At 40.3% G+C, this 21,001-nt stretch overlaps 2 protein-coding genes and 1 long non-coding RNA gene across 4 annotated transcripts; all 3 read right to left on the reverse strand.

The window, feature by feature from the left end:
* Positions 1-700: 700 nt before the first annotated feature.
* LOC131233144 (uncharacterized) lies at positions 701-2,423 on the reverse strand. Of its 2 annotated transcripts, XR_009165101.1 has the most exons (5): positions 2,245-2,423; positions 2,052-2,144; positions 1,870-1,977; positions 989-1,794; positions 701-878 (listed from the first exon to the last, which is right to left on the reverse strand). XR_009165101.1 is itself a non-coding variant. In XM_058229757.1 (4 exons), the coding sequence occupies exons 1-4, from the start codon at positions 2,293-2,295 to the stop codon at positions 1,291-1,293; spliced, it is 756 nt and encodes a 251-aa protein (XP_058085740.1). In that variant the 5' UTR covers positions 2,296-2,423; the 3' UTR covers positions 932-1,290. The 2 variants fall into 2 exon arrangements, 1 of the variants encoding a protein (XP_058085740.1); XM_058229757.1 differs by lacking the exon at positions 701-878 and having other exon boundaries at positions 932-1,794.
* Positions 2,424-2,546: 123 nt separating this feature from the next.
* LOC131233850 (uncharacterized) lies at positions 2,547-8,824 on the reverse strand. The gene is made up of 4 exons (XR_009165373.1): positions 8,381-8,824; positions 7,841-7,914; positions 2,884-3,201; positions 2,547-2,780 (listed from the first exon to the last, which is right to left on the reverse strand). It is a non-coding gene; the product is annotated as an uncharacterized LOC131233850 (long non-coding RNA).
* A 7,630-nt stretch (positions 8,825-16,454) lies between these two features.
* On the reverse strand, positions 16,455-18,534 carry LOC131233847 (aldehyde oxidase GLOX-like). The gene has a single exon (XM_058230660.1). It carries the CDS (start codon positions 18,447-18,449, stop codon positions 16,770-16,772), a length of 1,680 nt encoding a protein of 559 aa, XP_058086643.1. The 5' UTR covers positions 18,450-18,534; the 3' UTR covers positions 16,455-16,769.
* Between the last annotated feature and the right edge of the window lie 2,467 nt (positions 18,535-21,001).

Consider the following 21,001-nt stretch of genomic DNA (forward strand, 5'->3'; position numbering starts at 1 on the left):
AATAAAATTATATACACACAAATACAAATAGGCATTATAAAATGATCAACAGAAGAAACAACATGTCATGTTCTGCCCACCAATGGTATAAGTGTGGCCTGCCTTTTAGTAACATGTTGACTACCAAGCTTTGGCAAAAAGTAAGGAAAACTAATTCAAGATAGAGAACTCACAGTTTTGAACTTCTTCATGTTTGTCTCAAGACAACTCTCTAATTCTGACATTTTCCCAGTGCCATAGCTATTCGCCAAGTCAACATAAGGCTGCCATGAAGAAACATTTTATGAGTGTATTAAACTTAAACTTAATTGAATACTATCGCAAAAGACATAAAATGGAAGAAAATGACACAACTCACCTTGACGCCCTTTTCCCTCTTCCTTTACCCGGGCTTGGGACCGGCAATGCAAGAAGTTGCATTGGTGGAGTTAAAAAAGGGCTTAAGCTCCATTTGGTTTCGGAAAAAATTATATTCATAAAGATTGATGTGATGACCAAATGGAGCCTAAGACTTATATGCAAATTTACTAAAAGGTATGATAGGAACTCTTACCCTACAAATATGATGACTAAGTGACCACATGTAAAAAAAAAAAAAAAAGAAACAGAAGAGATTAAATTAAAGACATGCAAATGCAAAATTCAAATCACAAATCATAATGTTATAAAATTAAGATTAAATTAAAGAGATTAGATGAGTTTAGATGTGCTCTCTATAATTAAACTAAGATAAAAATAAATTGTTTAGATGTGTCTGACTCAATCCAAAAGTCTGAAACCACAGATCCCTACTACCCCCACTTACAAAAGATGTTTACAGTTCCAAATACTTAATAAAAACTTCTCTCATGTAGTCATCATCCATTTCTGTCTGCACCCTATAAAAAATAACAAAAATAAATCAATTATTATTCACAATCTCATACAATAAGTTCTATTGCTTAAAAAATAATAATAATAAAATAAAAAATAAAAAATAAAAACTTACCATACATAAAGTAGTGGGCCAAGCAATACTCGTTCCAATTGCATCCCCAATTGTTTTATATCGTCCATGGGTCCTTATCAAATCCTCATCACGTACGATTGCCACTTGAACAGATACTTCCCAGAAACCAACTCCAAGTTTTTGCCCCCCTACTTTTGTCAATGGATCCGTGCTCAAAACGATTCCTTTAGCTACAGTATCCCCAGGCCTTACAATACTCTTAAGAAGAACTTGAGTCACATTAGTGCAACTCGTAGAATTCCCCTTATTCACCAAGTCTCTTTACAAATGATAAATCAATGTCAATTCTTATATACAGCTCGAACTATGTATAATTGAAAACATATTACACATAAAAATATACATGTATATATTATAATTACCTGAGGGGTTGGAACCAAGTGGCTTGATGATGAGGAGGGTTGGTTCAAGCTAGGATTAGCTGAAACACCTAATAATGTAGCTAGATTAATGCTTGGATTCGTTATGGCAGCCATCAATGTTGTCATAGTTTCTCTTAGTGAAGATATTTGAGCATCTCTATCAGCCATAGTTTCTTTTAGTGAAGATATTTCAGCATGCAATTCCTCATATTGTTCATCTATCTTCTGAGCATTGGAGGTCATCCCTTGGGACTGGACACTGTGGGATGTTGTGCCCCATATATCAGAAGGAGAGGGACCTAACCTATAAGTGCGGACACGGCCATGTCGTTCGTCACCCATGACTTCTGAGAATATATCTTTCCTCGCAGTGCTATTATGTGAAGCTTCTGGCTGCTGCGAAGTTCGTTCATTTAATTGTTCCTACAATTAAAAATCACTAATTTAGATTTGATATTGCCAAAAGATTAAACAAAATAAGAAGATACATATACATACCATTGCTCTTGCTGAGGCCTCATCCATAGGCATCCCATTCTTGCGTCTATGTGTCAACAAGAACATATCTACTCGGGTCAAATCCTCCCCATTGGCCCTCTTGTTTCTCTATCATTATTTAAATAAGTTATATATGAGAAATAGATTGACATCAAATTATTAGGTGATTAATAAAAAATTACCTCTTCTTCACGTATTCGCACAAAGCTCTTCGTGCCTGCAGTGTGGCTAATGCGTTGTTTTCTCCAATTTTCCGTATTTATCTTATTACGGACCTAAAATGTGACACATTAACAGAGTAATTTATGAAATTTTAGCTTAAGACAATTGTGTAATTTCATAACATGAAGGTTTTAGTAACTACTCATCACATACCTTTCCCTCTTCAGAGTTCCAAAACTCAATGAGGGCCTTCCACTGATCCATTTGGACACGCTCATTGAGGTCTGCTAGCCGCGCCTCATCATTATCATGAGGCGAGTAGTGGAATTTCTTCAGTTCGCACTTCTAATCCCTCCATTTTTTTTCCAATCGACATTAACACCCAAGATTTAATCTCTTTGTCAAACTGAAACTTGGGCTGCATTACATAAACAAAGTAGACAATCACATATTGAATAAAGAATAAATAATCAAATACATAAAATAAATAAAACAAATCACCATTACTATGACAAGTTCGTACATATTATCCTTCTTCTCGTTTGGCACTACCCTCCAATTAGAATATGTAAGGGGTGCGTAATCCCCATTACGTGTTATTGTCCCCAAAAAGTTTGTCAGCTTGCTAACATTTTCATTAACAGGTTGCCCTAGATTGTTGGTGGTAATAAAAATGCGTTGCCCTTCACGCATGTTCCAAACTTGATGGCATCGTGTGGGGCCTCGACTCCTCTTCGTGAACAACAAATCTGTTGAAAAAAAAATGCACATAAATAATATGCAGACTTGTATAGTTTATTAGCAAAAAATACATTAAATTTTTAAGGATATTTGAACCAATGCATAACATACCACTAGAAGTATCCTCTAATGAATCAACTGTCTGGTGTGGATCCTGAGGCAAACTCTGGGAGAGACTTGCCATAGGCAGGGGAAGCTGGGGATGAGAAGGACCCGCTGTAGACTTGGGCAACAAAGGCTGGACTGGACCCGATGTAGTCGGGGAAGGCTAATGCTGGGAGGGACCCGCTATAGGCTGGGGCAACTGAGGCTGAGAGGGACCCACATCAGTCTCGGGTAGCTGAGGCTGATTGATGCCACCAATCATAAGGCTTATCGGTAGCCTAGTCGTGCGTTTAGAACGAGCACGTTTCATGTCTTAAGAAGAACCTGAGTCACATTAGTGAATAGATGCATGTTGATAAGACGATTCAATTTTGAATAAATAAATAACAGAACCATATGAAAAAAGACATTTTAATTTCTATTTCATACATTAAGAAAACATGGTACTTAAGAAATCAATTATTGTACAAAATGTTGTCTCCAATGGGATCAGATAACTCAGTATCATCTATTTGTTCTTCTACCATCGGCTGGGTGGGTGGTAATATGTGACAATTGTTGTACCATCGACATCTGTCCTTTCCCAGCTAACAGTGTCATCACTCGGGTCCTCCAAACATTGATCATCGCAGGGCGACATGCCTAAGAATGTATCAACATCATCTGCAGACTCTTGCCCATGCATCTCAAATAAGTCTCTAGGTTTCGTCCTCACTACAACATGCCAATCCTTCTCGATGAGGTCTTGTACGTAAAACACCTGCTCAGCTTGAGATGCAAACACAAATGGTTCATCAGACAAATGTTGAGCAGTGTGGCATAATCATTTCAAATTCACAAGTGTGAACCCCAACCCATCCTTCTTAACACCCCTGCCTTGAGATCGAACATCAACCCAATCACACCTAAATAATACAACCTTCCGAGTACCACAATATTCCAGTTCTATGATGTCCGTCAATACACCATAGTATGTTACATCTCTTGCAATGGGATTTCTGTCATTGGCACTTGGGAAGCTTGATGTCTTTGTAGTCACAACAACTCCACTATGTTGAGTTTTTCTTTTTTTCTCACGATCTTTGGTGTGAAATCTGAAGCCGTTTACAATAAAACCTTTATATCTTCTTGCCATACTAGGACCTCGAGCTAGCCATCTAAGGTCTTCTGAAACCTGCTCATTCCTCTCATGGCGCAACTGTTCAACCTATCCAGATACCAAAAATATTCATTCAAAAGCTCATGTTTGAATAATAAAAAATAAAAAATAAAAAACATGCACATGTCCTTAAACTTATCAAATCGACTACTTACACGATCACTAAACCATTTATAAAATGTATCATTATGAATGCGTTCTATGTCCCTTGGCCGTGCGCGACGATTCATCCGCTTAACAACATTCATATGTTCTCTGTAAAAGTCATTAGTTTTAGCAAAAAAAAATAGTAAATTTATCTATGTATAAATTAAGTCCTATAGTTGGCTTACTCAAGAAATGGGCTGAGTTCATGGCAGTTAAACAGGACATATCGATGTGCCTGTACAAATGTAACGTTATCCAGTACACAATCCTCCGACTTCCCTAATGCACGACCTATTAATGGGAAAATAGAGGATTGTTCTTCTCTAACAGTGTTACCATAGTCATCATTCCGTATTGGCCGATTAAACCTTGTCTCTGTACCATGCAGGTACCTCGAGCAGAATGTTAAGCATTCTTCTGCCAAGTACCCTTTCGCAATTGATCCCTCAGGCCGACTTCTATTACGCACATACGACTTTAATGTGAGTAGATATCTGTGATCACCAATAATAAAAAGTTTAAAAATATATGGTCGATTAGCATGACTAGCATATCATGACAAATAATTTTAATTTGTAAACATTAACACGCACCTCTCAATGGGATACATCCATCGATATTGTACCGGTCCAGCTATTTTTGCCTCACCCGCTAAATGAATGGTCAAATGCACCATAATATCAAAAAAAGCTGGTGGAAAAATCTTTTCTAAATGGCAAAGTGTTAACACAATTCAAGATTCCAATCGGTCAAAGTCTCTTACTCGACCAACTTTGGAACATAATTCTCTAAAGAATCCGCTCAATTCAAGCAAGACTGATGTTACGTTCTTAGGTAATGTTGTTCGTATCGCAATTGGAAGTAGTTGCTGCATCATAATATGACAGTCGTGGCTCTTGAGTCCTGAAATTTTACGCTCTTTGAGATGCACACAACGTGAAATATTGGCTGCATAACCATTTGGAACTTTCACCCACTTTAAGATTTTGCAAAAATCATCCTTCTCACTTGGTGACATAGTAAAGCATGCAGGTGGCAAATATGTCTTGTTAAATGAAAGCTGTTTTGGGTGTAATGTTTGTCTTATACCCATATCTTGTAGATCAAGACGTGCCTTTACACTATCCTTTGTTTTCCCTGCAATATTCAACAGCGTCGCAAGCACATTGTCACATACATTCTTTTCAATATGCATCACGTCCAAATTATAACGCAATAGATTATGCTCCCAATACTGCAAATCAAAGAAAATGCTCTTCTTTTTCCAGTTATATCTTTCTTCCTCATTGTCTTCTCGTCTTCTCTTATGCCCATGACTGCCTACAGTCTTCTTCCCAAAGGTGACATTAATTCCCTGCAACTGGACCAACACATCAGAACCAAATAGTGGAGTTGGCGCCTCACCAAATTCTTCCGTGCCATCAAAGGATCTGCTATCAGTTCTAAACTTATGATCATGTTCTAAAAATCGACGATGACCCATATAACAAAACTTTCGACCATGTTTTAACTATTTAGACGAAGTGTCCTTATTACAACAAGGACAAGCGAGAAGTCCTTTAGTGCTCCATCCAGACAAGTTTGCATATGCAGGGAAGTCATTGATAGTCCACAACAATGCCGCACGTAATCGAAACGTCTCATTGCTTAAGGCATCATAAGTGTCTGCACCAACCTCCCACAATTCCTTCAACTCATCTATCAAAGGTTGCATATATACGTCAATGTCATTACCGGGTCCATAAGGGCCAGGAATAAGTAAGGACAACATGAAATTAGGTTGCTTCATACACATCCATGGTGGTAAGTTATATGGTATCAGAATAACAGGCCATGTGCTGTGAACAATACTCATTGTCCTGAATGGATTGAAACCGTCAGCAGCTAACCCAAGTCTAACATTACAACCGTCCGAAGAAAAACTTGGGTGGTTGTGGTCAAAAGTTTTTCACGCTAGGGAATCAGCAGGATGCCTTAATATTCCATCGTCGGTGCGTCCTACTTCATGCCATTTCATAGAGGAAGCTGTTTTTGATGACATAAACAACCTTTGAAGTCTTGGTTTCAAGGGAAAATGATGCAATATCTTACCTGGAATTTTTCGATCCTTTGCAAATGAAGATCCCTCATCATCTGACTGATGTTCAACCATTTTCCATCTGGAAGTACCACATATAGCACATGATTGCTCATTGATAGTCTCCTTCCAGTACAGCATACAATCATTGGGATATGCATCAATTTTGTTATATTTGAGGCCTAACTCCCCAATAATCTTCTTCGTTTCATAGAAAGACTTTGGCAACATTTCACCCTCGGGAAGAGCCTCCTTCAACAATTCAAGTAACATGGTGAATGATTTATCACTCCATCCACCAAGGCACTTTATGTGATATAGCTTCACAACGAAAGAAAGCTTAGTGAATTTCTTACAACCTGGGTACAATTCCTGATCAGCATCTTCTACCAATTTGAAAAATTGTTGTGCTTCAGTATTCTGCCCCTGTGTAGGTCCGTATGACGTGTGGCCCGCATCACTCTCTTCACCATTTAGATTTGAAATACCGAACACATCATGTAACAATCCGTGCATATCATCATGTGGATCTGGATTATCGCCTACGACATTTGTGGTAGCAGGCATGGAAGAAGACGTAACCTCCCCATGGAAACGCCAGTAGGTGTAACTTGTATTAAATCCGTCACACACGATATGATCATATGCTACTTCTCGAGACACCTAGAAGTTATTGTTACAGTTCTTACATGGACATCGGATCCTCCCTCCATTACTTGCATTTGCAAATGCAAAATCTATAAATTTCGCAGCTCCATTTAAGTATGCGTCGTTGACCCTAAATCAGACAATGAAATTAGACGATATGTCAAAAGAACGCATCTTGACCACTAAGCCACAACAACTAAGATGAGAAGTTTCTAAATGGATACCTTGGCAGATGAATCCAACTCTTATCCATAAGTATCTTCCTTAACCACTCAGACGGGTAAGTGAAAATACATTCTGGGTCTAACAAAGCTTCCTAATATAATTTAAACAAGCCCCATTATCATCCGTTCATTTAGCAAAGGAAGCCAAGTTACAATAATAATATGTCCCCCTAAAAAGACATCCCATCACCTCTTCAATCTACACAGAATGGTTTTAGCCAAGATATATTAAGTAACCCTAGCCAAAATAACTGGAGAAATGTTTAATCTACACAACTAAAGTACTGAGAACACAAGTACCTCTCTTGTTGAATTACTTCAAGAACGCCATAACCAAGATGAGTCTTGCACACCAGTGGAATGTTTCTTGGAAGAATTTTACTCCACTACCATTATATGAGCATCAAAAATCACAAAAGGCAAACTTTTGTACAGAAATCCACCCAATAGTGAAAATTGATGTCCTGAAACCAAAAATGGATCAAACCATAAAAACCAAAGCATAGACTCCAAAGGTCTTTGTAAATTTCCTCATCTATTGTATAAACAACACTAAATGATAGTTTCAAGTATTAGATCTTTGTAAATTTTCTCATTGTAAATGATAGTTCCAGGTAGGCCATACAATCCATGGTCAGGTGTTCTCCCAAGCTAGCAATCCCAAGAGGGGAAAAAAACAGCTTAAAACTAGGAATAAGAAAAAATTACCTTAATGTAAGTGAGGGGCCTCGGCCTTTATGATACCATGTGCAATAGGAGGTAAGAATGTCAAGTGCAAATACCTGAGCAAAGCATATAAACAGAAAATAGCTCAGTTACAGGCATAGATACTACTACATTGATGTTTTTGAACATGTCATTCTAAGCCAAAAAAAAAATGAAAAACATAGATTTGCTAAGCCACACGTGTGTGTAGTAAAGCTCATGTACAAGTGTCAGCATGGCACAATTGGTACAAGACCCAATCCATTATATTACAGGAGGAAATGGAGAGAAATCACAAATCATCATCATCAGGTAATGTTAATGATTTTATTTTTTTCACAGAAAGGTTGCAACAAACCCACTCTTACGAATTTTTTTCCAAGCTTCTTTGAAGCCTCGCTCAGTTTAACACTTGAAACAATAAGCCATGCATCATGTGGAGTTATAAAACAAAATTAGAAACTTCTAGCAAACAAAGGGATTCCATCAAACTTTTGAACTAAAAATGAAAAAGAATTGCAGTGGACAATGGACATTGCTCACCAAAGAGTTCAAGGCCTTTCACAATTGTGACACATTTGTGTTTATTTCGAACAACCTTTTCGATGACAACTTCTTGTCTCTCTTACACAAACATTGGCATTTCAATGAAGAACAGAAACTGATGGAACATTACTAACTCAAATATGAATGACTGGAGTATTAGTCTCGATATAAAATGATGAAAACTCAACAATTGCGAAGTTGGCAATGGCAAAAGAAAGATTGATAGCATGAAGTCATCATATAGAATGATAAACCCAACAAGTTCATGTCGCTATCTAGTTTTGAATAGTATTTTTGTTCTGCAATAAAAAGTCATTCCTAAACATGAATAAACAAATGCACATCACAAATCAATTAACCGTTAAAACTATAAATCCAGAATGTTCAAATGAGTTAATCATAGAACAAAACTACTCAAACAACCATGAAGCTATATAATCAATTAACCGTTGAGTAGCAGCAAAACAAAAATCAGCTACCAATATTGCTTTGAAACTGACTGTGATTAACACTTAAATCATAGAACAAAACTAATCAAACCGCTGAGTAGAAGCAAAACAAATCAGGACCTTACAGTTCATTCTATGCTTCTAAGCATCCCACGCTAACCAAGTTCATTCAAGCCATAGATCAAACCCTCTTCTAGCATATTGGATGTCCCTTAGTTGGAGGAACTGAGCAGGCATCATTTGTTTCCACCCTAATTATCCATCAATTTAAATTTTCAAGTCCTACCGAAAAGGAACCTCGAAACAGAGGCGAACATGAAATGTTTCCTGTTTCTCTCAATGCCTTGAACAATGGGCAGCTGATGATTAGTATCCATCTCCTGAATCAGTACTACAAGTGTTCTGAAGGCCTCAGGGTACATCCAAATAGAAACTTGCATTATTAAATAAAAAAGAGAGAAAAAGAAAAGAAACATAATACCTCAACCTACATCACAAACATGTGGTTTGCTATCATGTGTTTAACAAACCAACAAGCATCGCTTATTCCAATGAACTGTAACAAGTTGAAACAACACATGAAAAAAAAAAAAATTTACTATCTTTCCCAACAGTAAGAAGGAACTAAAGAATATAGAACATTTACTCAATAATATTTACACTAACACCAAAAAAGACATGCATCCAATTGTAATCGCCAATAACGACAAAACTTGGTCACCAAGTCACATCTTGCTGATCAAGAAGCATGAAAATATATCAAAACAAAAACAGAGCAAAGTGATCTGTCATTTTGAAAAGACTAGTGAACCAAGCATTCATCCATACCGTATGTCCCAAAACATAGCAGGAATAAATAAGGGTGGAAGAAAACCATACCTCTATGACTTCATCAACAACTTCAAGGTCTAAATTCCCGGGTACAAAACCTGCTCCAATACCTTGAATCTTATGTGGACCTGAGTGATTGTGATGACACAACTCAGAAAGAAAGAAAGCACAAATGCATAAACCTACTAAAAGCATGATTATCTGAGGAGAAAACATCCAAACAGTCATCTTTGCTTTTACCAGGCTTTCCCTGTGAAAGTACATTGCTTTCCAAAGGATCCGCAGCAATAATCTAGAACATCACCGTGTACGCGTGAAATAAAGAAATGGCTAAATATATGAAACTCCACGACCCAACAATCCAGAACTAAAATATCCAGTAATTTACAAAGTGATTTTAAGTAAAAAGTTGTGTTGCAACTAGTTGGGACAGCTCTTGCCGGCCCATAGACCTAGCCCCCTAAAGGCCGGACAAGTTCGCAAGCCTGTCCTAGTACTTGCCAAACGGGCCAGAAAGGCCTCGATCAAGCCTTGCAACATTGGAATGTGTCGTCATATGATACCCTTATGTTAGGATTTTTCCCCCCTTCAGAAAATGACCAAATATAAGATTTTGATTTGATTTGATTTGATTTGATTTGATTTTATTTTATTTTTTATTTAGAAAATGAACAAACATCAGAATAGTTCCACCAGTTACATTCCCCACAACAAATATATCTGTCTTACTGCTTGTATATTTGTGTTTGGATGCCACCTGCAATCATTGGTTTGGGACTCAATCGATGATTTAGGTAACAAAGAGGAGAGACCCCAAAAACAAATCCAATTGATTTTTGAGGAAACGAACATTGCAGGTATTCAAGGCAGTCAACAATGCGTCCAAGGACCCTAAAGGCCTGACAAGTTGGCCCAGCCTGTCCTGTTTGGACATTCATGTAACTGGCCTGGAAAGGCCTCAAACCAACTCAGCTCATGGTGGGCCAGCCCTGGAATCGTTCCTAAAGCCACTCCGACCATAAAATACATCATCATATTATACCTTTATGTTAGGATTTTTGTCTTTAAGAAAATAGCCAACGCCAGAAATAGTTTCTCCAGTTTCAATGCCTGCAACAAACATATCCACCTTGCCACATGTATCTTCCCAGATTTCTGGACCAGTTGTTTCATAGTGTATCTGCACCAAACCATGAACACTATATCTTACCAGATTTCCAGACCAGTTGTCTTCGTAACATTGACTTGGCCGCTGATCCCAATTGAGAAAGGTGGTCTCAAGTCCAATTGATAGCACGGTTTCATCCAAAAAAGGATTTGGCTAAAGCATTTCATCAAACAAGTAGCGTGTTGTCCCTGCCCATGTGGAGAGTGTTGTCCCTGTCCATATAAAAATTAATTGAATAATTTACAGAACTATAAATGCAACATTTCAGCATTCAGGAGGTTTGCTAGTTCCACACATGTGGAGAGTGCTGTCCCTGTCCATCCACACTCAGCCACACGTGTGCTTGATCAGATTTTTCCACCATGTATGACATGTATGCAATTTCTAAGTGCCTGCGTATCATCCATCACACTCTGCAAGACATTTCATACATGTTGAAATCAGGAGAGAGAGAGAGAGAGAGAGAGAGAGAGAGAGAGAGAGAGAGAGAGAGTAGCATACTGTTGCGACTATTGGAGAAGAGGAGCTACTGCTGCGGCTGTTTCTGGTGCTTCTTCCTCTTGCGGGCCTTCTCGTCGGGCAACGGCCGAGAGATAAGCATCTTCAACAAGCAATGGAAATGGAAGCCATATCAAGAGAGGCCGGAGTGGAAAAGGGAGATCGAGAGACGTTGGAGAGAGAGAGAGAGAGAGAGAGAGAGAGAGAGAGAGAGAGAGAGACTTTCAGTCGGTTGGTGGACTAAAAGAGGGAGATCGAGAGACATTGGAGAGAGAGAGAGAGAGACGTTCAGTCGGTTATTGTGGACTAAAAGAGGCGCAATTTGGGAGAGGAGGGAAGAAGGGTTTTGGGAGAGATGGCGCGCGCGATCGATTTGGGGATGGGGCAATTTGGGGAAGTGGGGGGAAAAAGTCCTCTTTTTTTATTTCAGAATTCAGCGGCGGTGGCTTTTCTATACATTGGCGGCCACGTAAAAACGCCACTAATTTTACATGTACACTAGCGGTTTGTTGTGGCTGCCACTGGTCGTGCGCCGCTGATACATATATTTCTTGTAGTGTCAATGGTAAAAAATTTATCCTATTTAGGAACGGGTTTAAGCAGTTCCTAAATCAAAGGTGTAGCCATCCCTAGTCATGATTTTGCTCTAGTGGTCAGTAATTTGGACTCTCCAAAATACCATAGAACCCGGCCACTCGCGGTGTTTTTTTTTTTTTTGTCTCATTTTATACTCATGCAGCATGAGATCCTTTGACGGTCCCCAAATGCCTAACTTATAATTCGTGGCCACTTGTCTGTTGAAATAGAACCGTTGGATAGATTTCATTTTAACCGTCCAAATTGGTTCATTATACATCTAAACTGGACTTGTTGTTTCGTACAATTCAATTTGCATTAATTGCATGCAACGTATGCATTTTCTAGCTAGTTTTAAGTTCTTTTGTATCATCCAACACACTCTGACAGAGGATCAAAGTACCCTTCTTTTTTTGGTAAATGGTCGAAGCTGTTTCTATTTATGGTAACGTGACAGAGCAGTAAAGGTGAGACACAGTTTATTTAATCCCTTGTGATAAGATTTCACACCACAAAATTTATGAGGAGTTACAGAGTGTGATGGCCCGCACAAAAAAGTTGTACACGTGGCATATATTTAAGTCAATCCAAAACGTCCAAGCTGTGGGACCCACTTTAATAGGTTATAACCTTAGAGTCAAATTGATTTAAAAGTTCTGTTAACCGTCAATTATTGGACAACCTTTTATCCAATTTGAACTGTTGAGCAATCATATTTAACCGTTTCATATATGTCCAACAATAGGCGTGTTAGGAGATTACTCGGTGTAATTTTTTCTTTCTAACCCATCTAAAATAGGGCCCAAAATTTGACGGTTTAGTTCGAGTTAGACATGCGTATGGACCACACGCTTCACTAGAATATCGAAGATTTTTCGCCAAAGATTCCATGCCGATCACAATACAGTCATCTTTCCATCCAACGTGTCACATATGCAGATTATCCAATCCGTACAAAAGGTGGCGCATACCGCAAGCAGCGTATGTTGTGATTGAGGCACGCGAGTTGCGTCTGATCTGTGATAGGAATGGAGATGTCCGTGAGAAATCCACTCCGTCCATCAGTTTCTCCCGCTCATGGTAGAATATAAGCCTCAAAATGAGGTACACTGAAAAGTTTAAGTAGACTAGAGTGCAGGAAAGGGTGGGGATGGAAATGCCCACCATTGAAACTGTCCCCACGCCCACTATGATGTTTATATGCCATCCAAACCGTTCATATTGTCGTTCTAACTGGGATGAATATATATTAAGAAAAAAAAAAAAGGCAAAAAAAGAAGAGGCAAATATTAGCCAGATCCGTAACTTTTATAACCCTAAAAAAGGTTTCGACAGTGGGTGTTTCATCTCCATTGTTTCTTGAGGCGTGGTGCACTTAGTTTTGGATCTGCCTTATTTTTTTGGGATCGTGTCCTCGGAACTGGAGAAACTGATGGACGGGGTGAATCTCTCGCTGACATCTCAGTGGGCCCCGCGTATCTTCCTAACAGGGGAATTTCATGTGGGCGTGGGGCACAAGCAGATCGCGTCCGTGACTTAGTGTACAAGTGTGGTCCATGCAATGAGGGAACATGCCTGAGATGGGGCCCACTCCCTTAGTAAAAATAGTACTGCTTTGGTTGACCCCACAACAGGACGAATATAGCCCACCACATTTGACCAATCTAACCAATGGTAAAATCTTGGTCATCACGGGTAGACGAGGGATATGATACGGTAGAAACGGTAGAACCGATATACGGTAGAGAGCCATCTCTCCACAGTACACGTATATCAAAGTTTACACGTACCAGATGATCTATTCATCTGAGCTGTGGACAAAAATCTGACGGTACTAAACCAAAGTAATTAGAAGTCAAAACATCTTTGAGTAAAATTGAAGAAGAGTGATAGGCGAGTTTTTTTTACTATGGGTTGCAGTTTTGAAATATAAGCCATCTATGCCATGGCCCACTAAATGGATGGTCCCGTTTGCATGTGTACTAGGGTGAGGTGGCTGGCATTTTCCGGTTAATCGGGATTAACCGTGTCATATACAGATCGGCATACCCCATTACGGAATCAGAAACTTTATGATGCTGACGTGGAAAGCTGTATACTGTTCAAGCGGCGGCCCCCACCATCGATGGATAATGCCCCAAAATAAATAAATAACGCTCCAAAGGAAAGCTAAATCAAATACAGACCACAGAGTATTGTTTCACCTAATAATAACATCAGATACACACAGGCATTCAATTCCCCCTTACATCCCAACACCCAAAACATGACATTTCACCACATGGCCCACAATGTACAGAAGCCAATCCATCCCTCCTTTAAATTTCATCCAACCAATCCAACTGTTTACTCCACTACATTGAACTTCACACCGGATGCGGATTAGGTGTTACCCGGGTAACTCGTCAGTGGGTGTTGTACTGACCGTATGGCGGCTCACCTTGATTTATATGTTGTATAGCCACACCGTCTGTCAGTTTTTCCAGCTCATTTTAGGATGCTACAAAAAATGAAGCAAATCTAATTCCCAAGTGGAACACACTTATAGGAAATAGTGGTCATTGAACAACCACTATTAAAAACTTTGTAAGGTCCATCGCATGTTTATTTGCCATCCAACCTGTTGATAAGGGTAAACAGACCTTGGTGAAGGAAAAATACAAATATCAGCTGCATATATTACTTTTGTTGCTCCCAAGTAATAATTAATGGTGGGAATTCCTACTTTGTGGTCCACTTGAGATTTGGATTTGGATCATTTTAAAGCCAATTCCTAAAATGAGCTGAAAAAAACTGATGGACAGCGATATGCAACAAATACACCGATATGGGCCCACAGTCAGGAAAATAGTGTGTTATCCCGGTGACAACTAATCCCCTCCCACCTGTACCATGCAGGAGTTGCATGAAAGTTAAATGAAAAAGCGCTTCTTTTAAACGTTGACAAGCTCGCGTGACTTGTTGGATGATACGCAGGCACTGAGAATTTGCAGACGTGGCTAAATTATAGGTCCCAGTTAGATGGAGGCATTTAACGGGGGAGCGGTTTGGATACTGAACACTTCAGTAGCCTTTGGGCTACTGAAGTGACGTGGCAAATTGTTGTTGGCGGAATACCAATAGGCTGTTCCCGTAATGAATGCTCCTGCACGGCACTTCCGTTAACCTCCGTTTCCGCCGTGAACAGGTGATGTGTTTAATTTCAACGGCCAGAGAGAATTTTGGTTGGCATTTTCAAACTTGTGGTCTGACTTAATTTGGTTTGCTTTCTTAGATGTGGGGCCCACCTAAATCTTGCCGCCTTTCACGGCTGGGATATGCTTCAATCTGCGGACGGATGAAATATGTTAGTTTGATATGCTAACATAGAATAATTGTGATAGATCCTGACCATTCAGGATATACAAAAATCATTCACAATTCGTAATAATCAAAGTCGTTTTGGTAAACTCAAAATAAGGGCCATGTTTTTTTATTTTTAATTTCATACGTACCGTTGGATCTTCTGGTTCAGATATTCTTAAGCACAAAACCTCAATCCAATTGATGGAATGTTGACAGTGAAACTTACCTAGCTAGTGGCAGGTTGGAATATGTCATGCGATGTTCTCACCCTTCTGAAACTGGAAAAGGGTAAAGAAACAAAAAGGAAAGAAAAACTGAAAATGGAGTTTACCGGTTTACGGCAGAAACGGAGGCTTACGGAAGTGACGTGCAGGAGCATATATTACGGGAGCAGCCTATTGGTATTCCATCAAAGACAATTTGCTACGTCACTACAGTAGCCAAAAGGCTACTGAAGCGTTCAGTATCCAATCCGCTCCCATTTAATGGACGGTTTAAATAAAGTATCCAAACGGATCCCCTTCATGGAAACAAATGCCCGCAGATCATAGTTTAGGTTTGTTCAACCGACATGATTTTAGGGTTTTCACCTGGTTACAGACTTACAGTAGGTTCAACAATGTAGGCAGTTTTTAGAGTAATTATATGCCACGTGTATAAATTCTGAGTGCCCGTGTCTCGAGCATAATAAGGCTGCCTGTCAGAGTATTAAATAACTCCTTTCAGTGTCATACAAGCAGTCCACCATTCTTTTTTTCATGTGGGGGTGGGGTAGTTATTTGTTACTCTGGCTGCGGAGGAACGTACACTTCATACACAGGCACTTATAAATGGTACCCATGCCATATACCAAGTCAAATAAAACCAGATAAATGTGGGGCCGGCTGAAATTTTAGACTGGTCGAACGATCCAAACCTCTGATTCATGGACACTTTTTTATTTTTAAACAAGACTGTTGGATACTTTTCATTTTTAACTGGCCAACAAATGTACAATAATCTAATCGTTATATATAAGAGTAATATTTTGTCAATTATGCACCTAAACTGGTATCAAATTTTGGATAACTTAGTCTAATTACTTGTTTCCACGTATGCAATTTCTCGGTATTTTTGAACTGCCTGTGTATCATTCATCACACTCTGCCACAGTATTAAAGCACTTCCCTAAACGGGAGAGAGAGAAAGAGATCCAACCTTCTGATTTCAAACAACTAATACAATAGTTGATTTCATTTCTTTCAACACATGTTATAACATGTAAAATTGCATGAAAAAATTGCCACCCAAAAATTATCCAAACCGTCTAAAAAAGCCCAATTAAATCAATCAATGGGTTTCTCCCATAAACAAATAAAATGATATTTAGACCCCCGAAAGTGACAATGCAACCCTCACAAGTGTAATTCGGATCAAACTACCCTTCATGGTTGGAACCATCAATGACTGTGAGAAAAATATCATTCCCCATAAATAAAAAATAAGGCAAAAACTAAAAATTAAAAATAAATAAAAAAATTCACTGCATCCTCACCCATATGCCCGGACTGGGAACCCCTGCATGCACCACAAACAGCATGTAGTAACCAGGCGGTGCGATCGTAGCTGTTGGCGGTCCAATTGCGTTCACCTGATACATCAAGGCCGATGCCTGCGCCACCCGCGTCACCTTCAACATCAGCAATCTCTGATTCATTGCGATAGAATGTGTCGTGAATGACGGGGCCAGCATTGTAACGGACAGCCCAGATTGCGGCATGTACGATGTCAATAAGAAATTGATGGCGATCGGCTGGCCATACGATATGAATTGGTGGGGCACAGTGAATGTGATCTGTGGCCGAAACCGAGCATATTGCATAGCTAGATAGGGCGGCGAAAACGCTTCGATGCTGAGCTCCGTTGGGTAATCTACGCCAGTGAAGTTGTAATGTACATGAGGGTTGCTGCCCCCAACGAGGATCCGACCGTCAGGAAGCATGACTGATGATGAATGGTATACCCTAGCGATTGGTGATGGACTTAGGATCTGGAACCGGTGGCCCATTGGATCAGATGGATGATAAAGAACGGGTCTGGTAATCGGGTTCCGCGCCAGCTCCCACCCGGATGTGCCATTGGCTGCGCCATTTATGATTACGACATCGCCCGTGGGGACCAGCAGCATGTCTCCCATCACTCGAGCCATCGGCATTTCTTCCATTTTCCACTGGACCTCAAGATCAGTGACCATCAGCCGTCCACAGCTTGATAGAGCTAGCAAGAATGTTCGGTTCTTGGCCCGCCCGAATGCGCCACGTGGCGCCCCGCCGCACACCATCACCTCGGCTATCAGGCCATCCACGCCATCGCCACCATCAAGGTGCAACGGGAGCAGTACGGATGATCCAGAGCTGGGGTAATTCCGTGGGTCCCGCCCTGGGATAGGTGGATACTCCCTAACCACACGATCGTTCACGTAATCAAATCTGATCGCACGATCATTTGCAAAGATGAATAGGCTCCCGTCCGGTAGCAGGTGCAAGAACGGGTAAAGATTGTTCTCGTCGACGTCCCAAGTCTCTTTCAAGAACCCAAGCCAGTAATTCGCCGGCTCAGAGGCGCTCCTCGGAAAGAATTCATAACTGAATTGTCGACGTCCACCGACGATGATCACCCGTCCATCATGCAGAATCTGATTGGTGGCATACCAACGACGGACAGAAAGATAGTTGGGCTTCTCGATCCAATCACAATCTTGAAATAGTGGGCCACCCACACATGGGGCCAATGTGCGGACCACACGATCCCCGTCATTGTATCCGCCCGTCTGTACGAGGGTGCCGTTGGGAAGAACGGAGCCGGATGAGCACCACGTGTCAGTCTGGATGGTGAGAGGGCGAACGGTGTTGGACGGAACGTCGTATATGAGGGAGTGGGCAGTGCAGTCGATCTTGAGGGCGGTATCGTTGGGGTCCAATCTGCATCGACCGTCAGGGAAAGAGAGATTGGACGGTCCGAAATCCGTGCGGTCGAACATGACGACTTCGTTGGTGTAGATGAGCTGCATGTGCATGGCTGAGATGCCAATGCTCTTCTGCAGGAGGCGCCAATCGCCTGCGGCGGGAAGCTGTTGGGAGAGGGAAATGGGAAGGATTGTTGAAAAGATGAGGGGTAGGAAGAGGGAGAAGAAGAAGAAGAAGAACGCGCGTTTTTTCATGGGAAAGGAAAAAAGATTCGGAGCGTTTGGATGGTTTTCTTGATTTTTGGAGGGAGGAGAGGAGTGGCAGAGCAGAGCAACAGGAATGTGATGAGAATGGAATGAGATAAATAGAAAACAACAAAATGACGTTGGATCGAGCGAAAAAAGCATTTAAAGAGGGATTGTTGTAACACGTGAGAAATCCATTCCGTTTGTCAGTTTCGCAAGCTCACAATAAGTCAGGATCTAAAAAATGAAGTAGATCCAAAACTTAATTGTGCCCCGTGAGAGGAAACAGTGAAAATGGAAAAAGAAATCCACCGTTGAAACCTTCATGGGCCATGAAAGTTTTAGATCAGGCGAATAATTGTATTTTCAGTTTATCCATGTTAGGGTGACCTTATGAACGGTTTGGATGGCATATAAACATCATAATCGGAAAGGTTTCAATGGTAGGTGTTTCGGTTCTCACTCTTTCGTATTGTGTGTCCCACATGAATTTTGGATCTGCGTCATTTTTGGAATCCTGTTGAATGGTCCGGATCTCTCGCACATGTGACACGAGATAGGGATTACCATGAAGGTGTGTAGTGATAAGTTTGTTAATCCCACGGGTGTACGAAAACAGAATGTATAATCCTCGACCAGAGGATATGTGGAGTATATTCTTTATTTTTCATTTGTGCACGGGGTTCTTGTTCGCGTGATCCAGACCGTTCGTCACGGTGAAAGGGCATGCAGGAAATCTTCAATGGACAAAGTTTCGGTTTATATACTATAAATGGATGGTTACGACGAGAAAATCAGCAATGGTCCACACTCAAATGGAAAATGCAAGCAGATTGGTGCAGGAGAGCTGGAGTACGGTATATTTTTGGGGATTATTATCCACGTTTGTTTTTTGTTTTTTTATTTTTTTATTTTTATTTTTTGCATTACATCCGTCTGGATTACAAAACCATGGGCCCTACCAGCGGATTAGGTATTGCCCGGGTAAGACATTAGTAGGTGTTTACCTGACCGTGACGGCAGACTTTGAAGTATGTGTTGTATATCCACGGCGTCCATCATTTTTTCCGATCATTTTAGGGCATGTCCCAAAAGTGAAGTAGATTCAAATCTCAAGTGGGCCTCACAGTAGGGATTGCTTATCCACCATTCAAATCTTCTTGCGAACCACACAAGTTTTAAATCAAGCTGATATTTGTGTTTTCCATTCATTCAGATTTGTGTGAACTTACCAAAGTTTGGATTGCAAATAAACATTAAGGTGGGCCCTAGGAAGTTTTCAATGGTTGGCGTTCAATGACCACTGTTTCCCGTGGAGGCTCATTTGAGATTTGGATCTACTTATTTTTGGGACCACGGACTACAATGAGCTGGAAAAACTGATGGACGGCGTGGATATACAACGGATACGTCAAGGTGGGCCCCACAGTCAGGGAAACACACACTAACTTGTTACCCGGGTAACATCTAATCCGCTTCCAGTAAACTATTAAACGAGTACGGTAGTTTGCGAGAGGATCAAGAGACGGTAGACGGAAGGAATTATATGATCTATGAAAGAGGAAACGCACTGTAAATCAGGAGAGAGACCCAGAGATAATTGATCTATACCGTCGATATGATGAACCCTGAAGTGGGTAGACGACTTGGATGTCTGAACCATTCAGTTAATAGAAGGCAAATAGGTGTTGAAGATAGCAATGTTCGACATTGAAAATGCCAAAGATAGGATGGTTAGGAATTTCTTAAACTTCGAGATTTTCGGGACATTGTCCACGCCACTGGAACCTTCAGATCAATGGTCTGGATCACTGAACCGTTGGCAAATTGATGCAAATATACTAAACTGGGCATATTAACGTATGTGGATCTCTTATAATTCCAAAACATAAGAGATAAAAACAGGAGATTGTGAGAAAGCACAAGAGATGTATTGTACAGCGAGGCGCCCGATTCTCTACATGTGGGTCCCACATTTCGGTGATCCAAACCATTAACCATATGGGGACCATATTGGATGACGGAATGCTCTAAAATTTCTACCGTCATTGGGCTATAAATTCTTCAATTATTAGAAGTGTTAGATAGTCTAATGCTGGATATTTTCTTGGACAGCTCGTCTGTGGAAGGTCCTACGAAATCAACGGTCAAGATCACCAAATCATTGGCCCTACATGAAGAATTTGGTGCCTTTCGAGCCTATTAATTTAGTTGTCTGCGCACCCCATGACTTTCCAAAGAAAGGAGTCCCGTGAATGTACCGCACGTGACGATAGATTCCAATTCGATAGCTGTCTGCCTTTCGATTCCTTTCAGGCTTCAGCCATGACAAAATGGAGTTATTTGATACTGTGGCCGCGAATGACTCTTGATACGCATACACTCAAAAACTCAAATATGAAATGTTTTAAATCAAATTAAACGAACTAAAGTTTGAAAACCACTGTCAAAAGGCCAGATGCCAAATTTTTAACTTAGTTTAAAAATTCTAACATCTGATTCGTGAATACTTTCTTGTTGAAATAGGACCATTGGAATTTTCATTTTTAACCGTCCGATAA

Source organism: Magnolia sinica, chromosome 18, assembly GCF_029962835.1.
Source record: "Magnolia sinica isolate HGM2019 chromosome 18, MsV1, whole genome shotgun sequence".
NCBI lineage: Eukaryota > Viridiplantae > Streptophyta > Magnoliopsida > Magnoliales > Magnoliaceae > Magnolia > Magnolia sinica.

What these genes read in the sequence shown, in the direction of transcription:
- LOC131233847 (XM_058230660.1), bottom strand. Translation starts at nt 18,449, where the DNA reads ATGAAAAAACGCGCGTTCTTCTTCTTCTTCTTCTCCCTCTTCCTACCC.
- LOC131233144 (XM_058229757.1), bottom strand. Translation starts at nt 2,295, where the DNA reads ATGGATCAGTGGAAGGCCCTCATTGAGTTTTGGAACTCTGAAGAGGGA. An exon ending in TGCGAATACGTGAAGAAGAG is followed by an intron (nt 1,978 to 2,051) that starts GTAATTTTTTAT and finishes AAATAATGATAG; the next exon opens with AGAAACAAGAGGGCCAATGG. An exon ending in AGGCCTCAGCAAGAGCAATG is followed by an intron (nt 1,795 to 1,869) that starts GTATGTATATGT and finishes TTTTAATTGTAG; the next exon opens with GAACAATTAAATGAACGAAC.